Raw genomic sequence first — 14,179 nt, forward strand, 5'->3', positions numbered from 1 at the left:
CCACCAATGCATAATGAGCAATTTCAGGAAAGTTGGTGGTGTGCACACAACTGAACACCAGTTCATCAGCAATATGTCCACAGTCATTGATAAGAACAGAAAACAAACAGGCAAAACTATTGAAATGCATCTGCAGTGGTTAGTAAGCAGCTGTTACCCCGAGCTCCCTGGGTAAACTACTGCCCAGGTCCCTTCACCAAGAATCCCTAGGTCTTCCCAAGATTCATTCATTCATTCACTGGTTAATCCCTGGTACAGATCCCTGGTACAGATTTGGTTGGCAACCATTCTCATTGGGTGGTGTCATGGGAAATTGGTTGTTAAATATTCTACTAAAGGTGATTTACTACTATGCTCTCCTACAACACCCACCAGTGCCACTCTCAAAGGGAATAAAAGGTTGGATGAACCATCACTTATCTGACTCAGGACAATATCTGGCCCTCAATTACTAAAGAACTGTCTATCCCTAAGCGTTTTCTTCTTTCCTTTCCTCCTTCATAGTTTCTGTTCAGAGTTCTCCAAAAGGCCTCCAGACTGTGTGTATTAGTTTAATGAATGCTTGAGAATTACCTATGAGGTTAACCTCCATACACTGTGCCAACGCCTCTCTCAAAATCCTACTTTTAAGCATAGGTGACTAGAGAATTTGCAGCTGGTTTTAAAAATAATATGTCATTGCAGTAACAAAAATCTGTGTAAGTACATAGGAAAAAACATATACAGTTTCTAAATGATCACATGGCTCCAGGTGTAAGTGTGTATGCAGTATGTGTATATGCTGGCTAACTGCTGACTTCTGCAAATCCTATGCTGTCCAAGTTGCCCTTCACCTTTCCCCTCCCTTCTTTGATATAGGATGCATGTGTGGCTTACAGTATCTCTCCCATGGTGCTTCCTACTCCATTGAGTTTTTTTGGCCTGGAATTATTTTTAGCAGTGTCCCATTGGACCTATATCACACCTGCCACATTCCTAACATCACTCAAGAGATGTCCTCTTGGCCCTGGCCAGTTGGCTCAGTAGTAGAGCATCAGCCTGGCGTGCAGGAGTCCCAGGTTCGATTCCCGGCCAGGGCACACAGGAGAAGCGCCCATCTGCTTCTCCACCCCTCCCCCTCTCCTTCCTCTCTGTCTCTCTCTTCCCCTCCCACAGCCAGGGCTCCATTGGAGCAAAGTTGGCCCGGGCACTGAGGATGGCTCTGTGGCCTCTGCCTCAGGCGCTAGAATGGCTCTGGTTGCAACAGAGCAATGCCCCAGATGGGCAGAGCATTGCCCCTTGGTGGGCATGCCGGGTGGATTCCGGTCGGGCACATGCGGGAGTCTGTCTGACTGCCTCCCCGTTTCCAACTTCAGAAAAAAAAAAAAAGAGAGAGATGTCCTCTTGCTTTTATCCCTCCCCTTGCTAATAGGTCTTCTCCATAATGGTAGAGCACCAGCATTCCTGATTACAGGCTAGAGGGTGAGGGACAGGAGGGGGCTGTCACTGTACACAAGGCATTTCAGTTTTTGTCACATATATAGACTGATCTCAAGTATCTTTAGGAAATTCAGCAAGTTTAAGAGGGAAAGAAATTATCAAAAGTACATGAAGTCTTTCTTATTTCTTAAACTCATGAATTTAAGCTGCTACCTAATAATGTTGTAGCATCTAGGCATTTATTTAACTTGTCCAAAAAAATAATTAGATATGGTAAATTATACATAGCAAAACAATTATATGCAGTAATTATAATGATTACATAATATAAAATGTAGTAATTTATGTATAGTAAAACAGTTATAAATAGTAAAATGCACAGATAATAAATGTGAAATTTAATTTTGATGAATGTATACACCCCCCAATAATCAAAATATAGAAAATGCCCATAAACCTAGAGAAATCCCTGTTTTCCTCTTTCCAGTTAACCCTCCCTCTTGTTCTTGATCATCATATAAAGGAGTCACGTGGTATGACTTTTAATGTGTCTGGATGTTTTCAACATAATATTTTAGAGATTCAGCCATGCTGCTATATGTATGTGTGTGTGTGTGTGTGTGTGTGTGTGTGCGTGCGTGTAAAATTACAATTTAAAAAAATAAAACAGTGACCTTGAGTTTGCTGTCCTGGGTCATATCAAAATTCTGAACCTACTGTTCATTTTCTCCTACAGAACATGATTCTATAATATTAATGAACTTATGCAGAAAGATTCTATAATATTAATGAGAAAGATTCTATAATATTAATGAGCTTAATTCTCTTATTTAAGACCATCAGCCCCACAGTGACTCTGAATCCTAAAAAAAATATAGGAGAAAAATATCAATTTATCATTTCCACCTCCGTATGTTCCTAAATCTTTATCAAAAATGGTGAAAACTGGCCTGACCTGTGGTGGCGCAGTGGATAAAGCGTCGACCTGGAAGTGCTGAGGTCGCCGGTTCGAAACCCTAGGCTTGCCTGGTCAAGGCACATATGGGAGTTGATGCTTCCTGCTCCTCCCCCCTTCTCTCTCTCTCTCCTTTATAAAATGAATAAAAAATAAAAAATTAAAATTAAAAAATTTAAAAATAATGGTGAAAACTTAGGTGGGTGCTAGATTTCTTGAGCAATTACTTTGTAAGTTATACAAGTGTCTAACCACTATGCTACACACCTGAAACTAATATAATATTGAATGTTACCTGTGACTGAAAAATTAAAAAAGATTTTTAAATGTAAGGCATGATATTGAATAAGTCTGTTAAAAAAAGTGAAAACTTGCTTTTAACTTTTCTTTGAAATGTAATGCCCTAATGTTTCAAATGAATGGTGTCGTAAATGATCATTTGTTGTGATGCCGCTGTTTGCTTTTCTCTACCAGGCCGCTGCATTGCCAGCAAATTAGAATGCAATGGAGAAAATGACTGCGGTGACAATTCAGATGAAAGAAATTGTGGGAGAACAAAACCAGTGTGCTCACGGAAGTATGGTCCCATCCCTAATGTCTTTGCGATGGGCACTGGGTAGGTATCGTCTTTTTACCATTTGGGGGAATAGAAGGGTCAAAGAACCAATGAGCTGGAAGCAGTGATGGAGCAATGAGACCCGGTCTGCCTTCTGCACTGAGCTCCTCCTGCTGTGCCTAGCCTGTCTCCGGCACTGGGCTGCCATGCTCAGGCCTCCTGTGGCCATGATCCTCACCCCTAGGGAATAAAATTGTTTAGCATGTTCGCTTTTACTTTGTACCAGGCAATGTTATAGGCCCTTCATACTTGTTGCTTGTTTTCTTTCTTATACATCCTTTCGGCAGCTCTGGAGAAGATCAGGGCAAACTGTTGGTGGGGGGGGCAGGATGGGTTCTTGGGGCCTGGTTTTGAGTGGGTGAGTAACCACTTACTCAGAAGTGCCAGAAGATCACAGAGAACAAGGGTATCAGGAAACTGCCTATGATTGTGTTGACAGTCAGAACACGAGAGAAGCAAAACCAGCCTTCAAGGGTTTGAGTCCAGCCCTGAGTCAACAGTGAAAGATCATGCCAGGGGAAGGACTTAGGCAAACACAGGAAAAGAGGGTGATGAAAAGCAATGGTGTGAGGAAGTTAAGAGAGTTAGAGGGGAAATGAACATGGCTAGGGCGTTCAAAACTTTTTCTCACAAAACCCATGGGAAGGTCAGTACAGTTAAAAGCCAAAGGTCAGACCTGCATTACCATCTGGTTTTGTTCAGTTTACAAACTGCACCTCAGAAAGATTTAATAACTTATTCAACTCTACCAACTAGTAAATAGCAAAACCAGGATCCAAACCTAGACTTCAAAACCCAGGCTCTTTCCATCATTGTGTGCCAATTCAGGACAATAACCAGCTTAACAGCTTCCATACTGGAAGAAACCTCAGGACACCCTGCAACCTTCATCCCAATCTTTGAGTAGTGCTCAGAAATTCTACTGTGCATCTTTCAAGTCATGAGGGCATTAGATGTTTGGCAAGGGAGTCTAAATTCATTATACTGAGCCAGTGTCCTAGAAAGCTTTAGAAAATGTGAGAGAACTCAATGGAAACAGAAGAAGGAAGCCACGGTTGGAACCCTCAGAACAATCAGTAATGATAATCTCCTGTTCCCATGATAAAGAAACCTCATTCCGATTTTTGGCCATAAGGCAAATAGTTTGCCATTCGCTTTCATGGCTTTGTATTGGGCTTTTTTAAAGTCTCCACTCATGCTGCCAGACTGATATAATACGAAGCCTTGAGGCACCAAAGACAAAGAGCAGCCATTGCAAATACAGCCTCATTGGATCAGCATGAAAAGCGGAAGCTACTGAACCAAATTCAAGGCCAGCAGTACAATGGGACTGCCATTAGCTTGGACCTGAGGGAGCCAGGTTCTAGACCTGGTTCTGCATCAATTCACTGCATCATAGCCAAGTTATTGAACATCTCTGGGCTGCAGATCCCTCCCCTCCCCCTCTAAGTTTCTTATTTGAGGCTCTGTCTTAAGAATTTCTAATTAGAGTTGATTTCAGTGACAGTGTTTCAACAGCATCATCTTATCAATGTGCAGAAATGTTGTTTTTTTTTCCCTTCCCCTGAAGAAAGACCTCAGCCAAAACTCCCACTTGATAATCCTGTTTTTCTGACGTTCTGGTTGATGAAGGGTGACCTGACAAAGCCACCTCTTGCTCAGTTGTTCTAGACTCTAGGGTCGCAGATGGGGGCGACCACATGCTACGCGTACTTTGACAGATGGACTGTGTGGGCCGCTGCCAAGCAGAGCTGTTGTCCCAAGGATTCTCAGAAATGAGCTAAACCTGCTGGCTCGGGACAGCTAGTCCTCTCCTCGCCTCCCCAAGAACTGAGAGTTTTGAGACTGCTTACTGGAATCTTTTCCTAATCTGCTGGCCTTAGAATCCCTGCCTCCTCTCTGACACATTTCTACCACAAAGGTAGCTTCCCTGGTGGCTGAACCTTTTTTAAAATGACATCTCCCCAAGGAAGAATTTAAGAAGACAGAACAATATTCTTACGTTGCCAACATCAGTCACCAGGTCTTACACCTGAAGCAAGAATCAGTGATATTAGCAAACTTTATTTTTTTCTCAGGTTCAGCCAAGGTACAAATACACACATACACACACACACACACACACATTCACACACAAGCATATTTATATATGTATATATGTATATATAATTTTTAAGTTAGTGCAAAGAGTTAGAAAATATATGTTAAACCATATTAGATAAAAGCCCTTTAGAAACCTATAATGTTAAAATTCATGATGCATTTTAAAATTTATGATGCATTTGAAACACTAAAATATTTAAAGCCAATTTAAATACCAAAGAGGAGAGGAGAAAGAACAGGACAGAGTTGACTTAACTGGTGAAAGGTTTGTGGGGCCTGGCCTGGCGCCTCCGTGGAAACCCCAGCTCTGGGCTCTCTGCAAGCAGAGACTTCCGACCCCAGATGTGTGGGAGCTCTGCTACCTTCTGAGTTTCCTTGTGACCTGGGAGCCAGTTTGTGACAAACTCATAAGCTGGCTGCATAAGGCAGTATAAGGTTAGCAGTTCTTTTACTTCATTGATCCCTCTTAAGTCAGAACATGAAATGATGAGCCTGCAACACCTGTGTTTGTCATGCTGACTTAAGTAGTTTGGGAACTTCTCCTCAGACCAGCCCCTCATACTTCCTCCCTCAAGGACCCATTTTGATACAAATTCAAGTGTGAATAAGAACACACCTCAGATTGTGCTCACAGCTATTGGGGAATAAGATGCATCTCACGGGACCCACAGGAATCACTCCGCTTTTTGGACAGCTTCATTGGGCTCTATTTCCCCTACCAGTTCTCCTACTGTACCTGTTTTCCCCTCACACCACCACCAACTCACACTTCTGACGCCAGATGTGTGGGAGCGCCCCCCATAAAATAATTCCCTGCGGCACCAGCTGGGCATCACTGTATCTACCTGGATACAGTGTCAGATGCCACAGATTAAGGGCTCAGTCCCCCAAGACTGCCCCCCGACTTCCGGTGCCACTTCACCCATGCTTCTGACACATGGAAGTTTCCCAACGCCCCCCCCCCGCCCCCGCCTTGGGTTTGATTAACTTGCTAGAGGGGCTCGCAGAATCCAGAGAAACAGCTTACTTACTGCTTCCCAGATTATTATGAGCGGACACGGTGCAGGATGCAGAGAACACTCAGTGGGAGGAGGCTCGGAGCTTCCACACCCTCTCGGTGTGACCCTCTACCAGTACCTCCATGTATTCACTAGAACTCAGCTCCCTGAGCCCTATACTGATGGAATTTTTTTTTTTTTGGAAGCTTCATCATGTAGGCCTGCTCAATCGTTAACTCCATTTCCAACCTTAGCTGGAAGGTGGAGCTGAAAATTCTAAGCTTCTCATCAAGGCTCGATCTTTCTGCTCACCAGTCCCCACCAAGAGCCCACTAAGAGTCTCCTCGTTAGAAAAAAAGACACTGCACATATGGGTACTAGATTTATCAGGGTGATTACTTTGTGAGTTATAGAAATGCCCAATCACTGTGTTGTACACCTGAAATTGATATAATATTGTATGTCAACTATAACTGAAAAATAGAATTTTTTTGAAAAGTAAAAAGGACACTACTAACACCCAGGATATTCTAAGGGATTTGAAGCCCTGTGTCACAATCTGGGGTCAAAGACTAAGTATGAGAACAAAAGATGCTCTTAGTGCTCTTATCATTTAGGAGATTACAAGGGCTTTCAGAGCCCTGTGCCAACAACCAGGGGCAAAGACCATTAGATATGTTTTCTATTATCTCACTATATGTAATCCAGCATTACCAAACTTTCAACACAAAACTTTTTTGCCACAGAATACATATTAATATCTATAAGAATTTGGAAAACTATTAACATCTGGGAGGACTTTCTCATCTACCAAAGAATAATTTTCTTACATACTTAATTTGTGCTAAGCTAATTAATCTATATGCTTCAATTTCCTTATTTGTACAATGGTAATTATATGTACTTCACATAGTTATCATAAATATTAAATAAATAGAACATTAAATATAGATCAAACAGTGCTTGACTTACAGTAAATAGTACGTAAGCATTTGTTAAGTAAGTTTTAAATGTTATCAGTTAATAAAAACATTACTACAGTTTATTAAACTCTTGCTGTTAACATGTTCTTATTAGCTTTATAGCTTACTGAGAGAAGGGGACGACCTACAAAGGCATTAGTTATGTAATAATTCATTTCATACTCTGCATCCAAAGTGCGTGCTGGTTGTACAAGACATGAAGACATGACAGAATTAAAAACGCATGCTTTATGTTATGCGAAAGCCTACAACAAGTGAGAGAGGGGAATGAGGAGAACCTGCAGGACCAGGGCGCTGAGTTCTGACTTCCAGCCCGTACCAGTGCTTTGCCTCGACGAGGAAAAGAAGGGCTATTCTTCAAGTCACTTGTCACGCGTCAGACATGTCCAGGAGAGGGGTTTCTTTCATATCAGCAAGGCAAATTTTAGAGATTGCTCTACATCTACTGAATTCTTGATGATTACTTCACTTCTAGGTTTAATCTCCTGGCAGGCGAGCCCAGAGGAGAAGTCCTGGATAGCTCTTTCATGGGAGGAGTGTGTAAAACTGTCAAAAGCAGTAAGGCGAGTAATCCATACCGAGTGCCCGCCAACCTGGACTATGTCAACTTTGAGGTATGACAGCCTATCGTGGTGGCATTTCAACATCAATGGGGATTATAAGCTAAATTCCCAATGAAAAATTAGTGATGCATGAAGGGACAGAATATAAAAGGTAATGAACATTGTTCATGGCCTGTTAGGTGTTTGTGTTGAATCGCTCTATAAACCAGTGAGGTCAGTGTAATTATCACCAATTTACTGATAAAAAAAAAACTAAGCTAATTAATTGGCCCAAAGTCAAACAGCTAGTAAGTAGCAGATTAGAGATTCAAATCTAGATTTCCCAAACTCCAGAGTTCTTGCTTTCCCGGTGAACATACAGCTGTTCGTATCTCCAATAGAAAATAAATGGTTTGATTTATTCAGAATTTTCTCCTACCATAGATAGTTCTCTCAGGAAACCACTAAACTTAAACATGAAGGAATGTATGCCTTCTAAAAACTCAAGATGACCCTCAGTATAAGGGGATAGCTCTGCCAGTTCCTTCCTACTTTATTAGTTGCTCTGGTTTTCTGTGTGTTTTCCTAAGTGGTAATGAGCGTTACTGCACACTCCAGAAGCTAGCCCAGGCCTTCCTCATAAGGGCTCCCTACTTGTTGAACTGAACAATCTCTTTCTTTTAATTTATGGTAAGAGAAACAGAAAAGACATGATTTTCATAGAAACATTCATGCACACACATTGATATGCTAGAAAGAATTTCAGGTTTAATGATTTCTGAGACCACTTTATGGAGAGTATGAATTCAGCTAAAGTCATTGAACCCTCATCTTTAGAACAACTTTGATATACATATAGAGACACAGGCACTTTCTCCAATGTGATAAACTCAATTTAGCACCATCTAATCAACATTAATGGTGCGGGGAATGTCCTCAGGGTCCAACTGCCAAATTCAGACACCTTCTGGGAGACTTACCCTGAAAGCCTCATGTCTGTCTGAAGATGGAAGAGACAAGAGGACTAAGTGACCGCTGATCAAGTCAAGGGACCACCCAGGGATAGATGCTAAATAACACTAGAGGGTCCACTCCCACCAAGGGAGGTGGTATGCTACAAGCTCTGCTAGAATGCTACACAGTAACTCAGAAGAGACATTTTCCCAAAGAAATAGTAGCATCAAAATTCTCTCAGTGATGGTACTAGGGTTAAGATGTGTTATACTGAATAGGCTTTGCAGCCAGAGCTAAACCCCAAATATTTATATACAATATGGTTCTGTTGGAGGATGCTTTCTAGCTCTCTAACAACCAATCCATAAGCTTGCTTTCAAAATACAATAATTTCCAAAAAATATTTACTGCCAGTATCCTCCGTATCTATTTGATGCGATTTTACAAGTCAGAGAGGTTAAGCCCAGCACTTAGAGGTTAGGACCAATTGGGCTCGGATGACATTTCACACTTACAAGACATGTTAGAGTTTTCAAAGTCCTTGCATATATTGTTTTACTCAATGCCTCTCACAGCCTTCCCAGAAAGGTAGGAGAGTATTGATATCCACCTTCCCAGTAGGAGATTTGGGCTCAGTGAAGATAGGAAGCTTTCTCAGAGCTGTGCAGCCGGTCAGCGGCAGAACAGGGTGAGCATCCTGGCTCCCACTCCTGTGCACAGTGCGAGATGAGGCCCTGCTGCTTTTATCAAGAAAGACGTCAACAGCTGTGCTATGCATGTCAGGTCTGAGGACCTGCAGAGAACTATCGTTTAACTATCGTTTAAAAGGTGTCACCTGGGAGATTCACCAATGGAGCCAGGCCCTCCAGTTTACAAGGGCTAATTGTTAAATTTTCATAAATATTGTGAGCTGATTGTGAAGCACAGCCATTATTAAATAGTGCATATATAATCTTACTAGTAAATAAAAATATTACAAATATGGGTGGTAGTTACTCAAAATGTATCACTTTTCAATGGTGGTGTTCCATTTACTCTCACTGCTGCTCCTGAGGCTACCTGATATCTATTGTACCTGTGCCATGAAAACACTATATAATAATTTGCTTCTATGCCTCGTTTCCCCCGTTGGAATTCAGAGGCACCACGTAGGTAGGTTGAAAGCTATGGTAGGAGTGTGTCCACCATGACAAGAGGCAAATGCTGGAGTAAATCATGTCATTTTCCCCTCCCAGAGAGCTGGCTGTTAAACATTTACCAGCAGACCCCTGGAACTACCCATGGAACTTGGTAACCCAAGTCTGCGTGGCAAGTTATATCAGGAAAAACAGCCTGAAAACCCCCATTCAGAAGAGAGTAGACTCATTGCATTATCAGTGTCGTTCTAAAACTTGTCGAAGCTAAAGAACCTGATCTCTAATTACATGTTGTTGAGTTCTGGGAGATATTCAGCTGCTGATGAAGATCACAGAGCTATGTACGTCTTCAAACAATGATTTGGAGATGGCCAAACCCAAGGTCGCAATCTATTGGGTTACTTTTCACTGATTTCTATATTTTTATGCCTTTGGCAGGCAAGTGCAAATCTAAGCTAAACCTTATTTAAAAACGATAGAGGAGGAAAAATTCAGCAGGCATCTGACTTCCCTTCTCCTGCAGGATTGGTGTGTTTTGTTTTTTTTTAAGACAGATGATATTATGGGCTAGCTATAAAGAGGCTCCTGAAAGAGGGGTGGGGGGAGGCATTGGACAGGAGGTAGGACTAGGGGAACATAGGAAGAATTCTGCCTCTCTGGGTCCCCTAACTGCCAAATGAGGAGCTGTCACCCAGAGCCTGGCATCCACCTCCACAGGTGCACTTACTCAGGAATCTTGTGCTCTTTTCTTTGCTGTTACTGCTTTGCTACTGGCTGTGTGCTGAGCATTTGCTGTTACCAGCAGAATGTAAGGCATGGTGACCACTACACTTTGACTCTCACCAAGACACTGACCTACCTAGAAATGGACCCTTGCTGCATCCCTAAGCCTGGAAAATTCACAGCTCTACACTCCTTCAGAGCCTTCTGAAATCCCTGGTAAAAGTCTTTAGCCTGACCATGTAGTGGCGCAGTGGATAGAGCGTCAGACTGGGACACGGAGCACCCAGGTTCAAAACCCTGAGGTTGCCGGCTTGAGTGTGAGCTCTTCTGGTTTGAGCAAGGACCACCAGCTTGAGCCCAAGGTCACTGGCTTGAGCAATGGGTCACTTGTTCTGCTGTAGCCCCCCGGTCAAGGCACATATGAGAAAGCAATCAATGAACAACTAAGTTGCCACAACGAAGAGTTAATGGTTCTCATCTCCCTTCCTGTCTTTCTGTCCCTATCTGTCCCTCTCTCTGTCTCTCTCTCTGTCTCTGTTACACACACCAAAAAAAAAAAAAAGTCAAAACTTCAGGCTCTGTTTCTGACCCTCATCACCTAGGAAACCAGGTGCCACACTGTCCCCTCTGTCCCCCCACCACCACCCGTTCTCTGAGCACTCTTTTGCCCTTTCCTACATACTTACCCCCTTTCTCCAAACACAAAAGGAAAGGTGTCAATGCACACGGAGCTCCAGGTCATCAGCTCACAAGACACACAGATCCCAGAATGGGCTCAGGAAGAACCTCACAATAATGTGCAAAATGGGAATTAGAACCTTTCCCCAGAACTTGGTTAACATGTTTTCCTAGGAAAATGTAGGAAAAAAATGAAATTTATCAGAGCCCACCAGCTGTTCCTTACATGCCACTAAAAGAACTCATCTTCCTCCTTTCAAGTTATCTTGGCTTTCCATATTCTTGGCTATCCCCTCTCACATCATAAAACAGCGCCCCCCCCCCCTGCTGCCACCGCCCCATCTGCTCTTGAATATCTTTTCGATCTACCCAACCACTGCTCCCCTAGACCTGGCCATATCCTGTCCCCCTTGGCTTATTACAACAGTTTTTAAAAGAACCTCCTTGCTTCCACGTTAGTTAACTACAGTTCAGGTGATTTTTGCAAAACACAAATATGGTGGCAACACTCCCAATTTTTCATTCATTCTGTTAATAATTTTAAAGATCGTACATGCAAAAGCTTGCCTTTGAATCCAATCCAAGTATTTTAGCAAGGCTTTCAAGACCTGGCCCAGTTCCCCAATTCCATTTAATTTTTCATCACTGTGAGTCGACCCTCCCACCAAGCTAATCACTATGGTCACATTTTCTCTGAGCCTCTGCCCAGGATACCCAAGCCTCTTTCCTTATGTGTTAATATCTGTTAATATCCTTTTTTTAAAGCTGACACATGTATTCTTGTGCGAGAGCTAATTCATGAAACCAAATATTTATAATCTTAGGTTTTTAGAGAAGTGGTACAGAAATGTCAACAACTATATCAAATATGACTACATTGCTTCGGTGTGAAGAGCTTTATTTGTAGACATTTTAAATGCTAACTGGTATGCAGCACGACATCTGAAAGTGACATCGAACTTTTGACTCCATTTTACTGTTGTGCAAGACTTTATTGCAGCTGAGTTATTTTGTCTTTCCTTGACTAATTGTGCAAGCTAATTAATTGTGACATGCGGTGTGCTTCACAGTGTTTTTGAATACTGAATATTTTAAAACAGTAAGAGATTTTTCTGTGGCAAACCAGACAGGCATCTCTAACATAAAGAAGTACACTTCAATTTACTTTGCAACTTTAATATATATATATATATATATATATATATATATATATATATATAATCTCCATTGTTCTCTTCTTACCAGCTTACCCATAATGAGGATTTGACTTGTGCTTAAATCCAGCTCCACTCAGCTCCAATCAAGTCTCACTGGCTTTTCTCCTCTTCTAGACCATCAGCACCCAGGCAGAACCGATTATTTGTCCTCTGCCTTGTAGCGTGCTGATGCCCAACACTGAATAACGCTTAGGGGATGGGAATGATTCCAGAGCAGGATCAAACAGGACCAGCTCTTGCCCTTCCTAGGCTGTAATTTTCTGAATGCTATCTGAAATTAGATTGCCAACTGCCTCAAATTCACAGGCAGGCTAGAAATAGTCCCGATAGCTTGTTTGCCCATCGAGTCTCAGCTTAGGAGTCATTTCCTTGAGCTAGACTTTGCTGGTGTTATCTCTTTGGGTTTTATAGTTATTTGTGGCAATTCCGTTGGCAACACAACATGTCATATATTGAATTAAGTGTCTGTGAGTGCCTTTCTCCCTGACTGAACCATTGACTCCCTGAGGGCAGGGACTAGCGCAGGGGTGGCCAACAGTTTTTGCCCCTGGGCCAGATTAGAAAAAACTTTTTTCACAGGCTGGATGAAATATTAAAATTAAAAAATGTTAAATATAAAAATGATTCATTTAAGTAAACAAAATTTTATTATGTAATTTTTTTATGAATAAATGTAAGTAATTTAGTACAACAAATTAACAAAAAATGTGATGTGTTGAGGTGCTTTGCATCGCCTATTATTTTTTTAATATCTGGCTCTATATTTGTAGTAGCTATTCTTAACACAGCCTCCAAATGTAAATCATTTAATCTTGATCTTGTACTTTTATTTAGATTCATTAAAGAAAAAGTTTGTTCACAAATATAAGTTGAGCTGAAGATTACTGAAGATATCATAGTTTATGTATAATGATTTAGAAGTACCACTTATTTCATTTCCACAGTGCGTCGTGCGAAGAATATTAAAAATTTAATCGCAGTCCACATAAACTCATTATGCAGGCCGCACGGGCCGTATGTTAGCCATGCCTGGACTAGTGTAATCCCATGTTCCCTAGCAAAATGGGTCTTCAGGAAAGATTTATTGTTATATAAATGAATGATCATTGTATTAGATTTACAAGTAGCTCCCATATTTCCTAAATTGTTTTATTTCATATGGATTTTTTCCCTTCCAGGTAGAAACTAAAGAAGATGATTTGAAATCAGATTTCTATAAGGATTTAACTCCTATTAACAAGAATAACGACAGAAAAGGCTCGGTTTCAGGCGTACAGAAGAGTGGTACTCATGTGCCAATTTTTTATTCCTCAACACGAAGTCAGTCCTCTACCCAGAATTCTGCCTTCAAACAAGCCATTCAGGCCTCCCACAAAAAGGTAATAAAAATGGCCCCTGGTCTTTTTATTCTTCCCTGAAAATGAATACCACCGATTCCAGTGATCATGCAACAAGAAGGGGGGAGCTTTAATATCCAATCAGTAGGATTTTTAATTCCTATTTTTAATTCCTATTTAATTCCTATTTTAAAGCCAAAAATGGCTTTATTGTTTTTTTTTGTGGTGGTGATGTTATCCCACTTCAAAAATTTTACAGATAATATATATAATGATGCTTCTCTTTTGCATGTGTTTGACTGTGTTTACAGTTTTGGAGTTTTTGTTTTTCTTTTTTTATTATCTTACGGTTTTAAGTGTATGTGTTTCTTACAAACCACATGTAATAGAACTTTGCTTTTTAAATGTAGTCTGATGGTCTCAGGCCTTTGCTAGGGAAATTCAGCCAACTTACATTTAGTACAGTCACTTGCTCGTTTTCCTCTCATTCTTTTTTCTTACCCATTTCACTTGGTCAC

At 41.3% G+C, this 14,179-nt stretch overlaps 1 protein-coding gene across 2 annotated transcripts in view; it reads left to right on the forward strand.

Moving 5' to 3' along the window:
• Window positions 1–14,179, forward strand: part of C6 (complement C6) — a 55,974-nt gene that overhangs the window by 12,010 nt on the left and 29,785 nt on the right. For both annotated transcript variants that reach the window (XM_066378431.1, XM_066378421.1), the window contains 3 exons: window positions 2,849–2,990; window positions 7,550–7,688; window positions 13,503–13,703. In XM_066378431.1, the coding sequence (XP_066234528.1) occupies window positions 2,849–2,990; window positions 7,550–7,688; window positions 13,503–13,703 (482 nt within the window). The remainder of the gene's footprint in view (window positions 1–2,848; window positions 2,991–7,549; window positions 7,689–13,502; window positions 13,704–14,179) is intronic.

This window comes from Saccopteryx leptura, chromosome 1 (assembly GCF_036850995.1).
Source record: "Saccopteryx leptura isolate mSacLep1 chromosome 1, mSacLep1_pri_phased_curated, whole genome shotgun sequence".
Taxonomy (NCBI): Eukaryota; Metazoa; Chordata; class Mammalia; order Chiroptera; family Emballonuridae; genus Saccopteryx; species Saccopteryx leptura.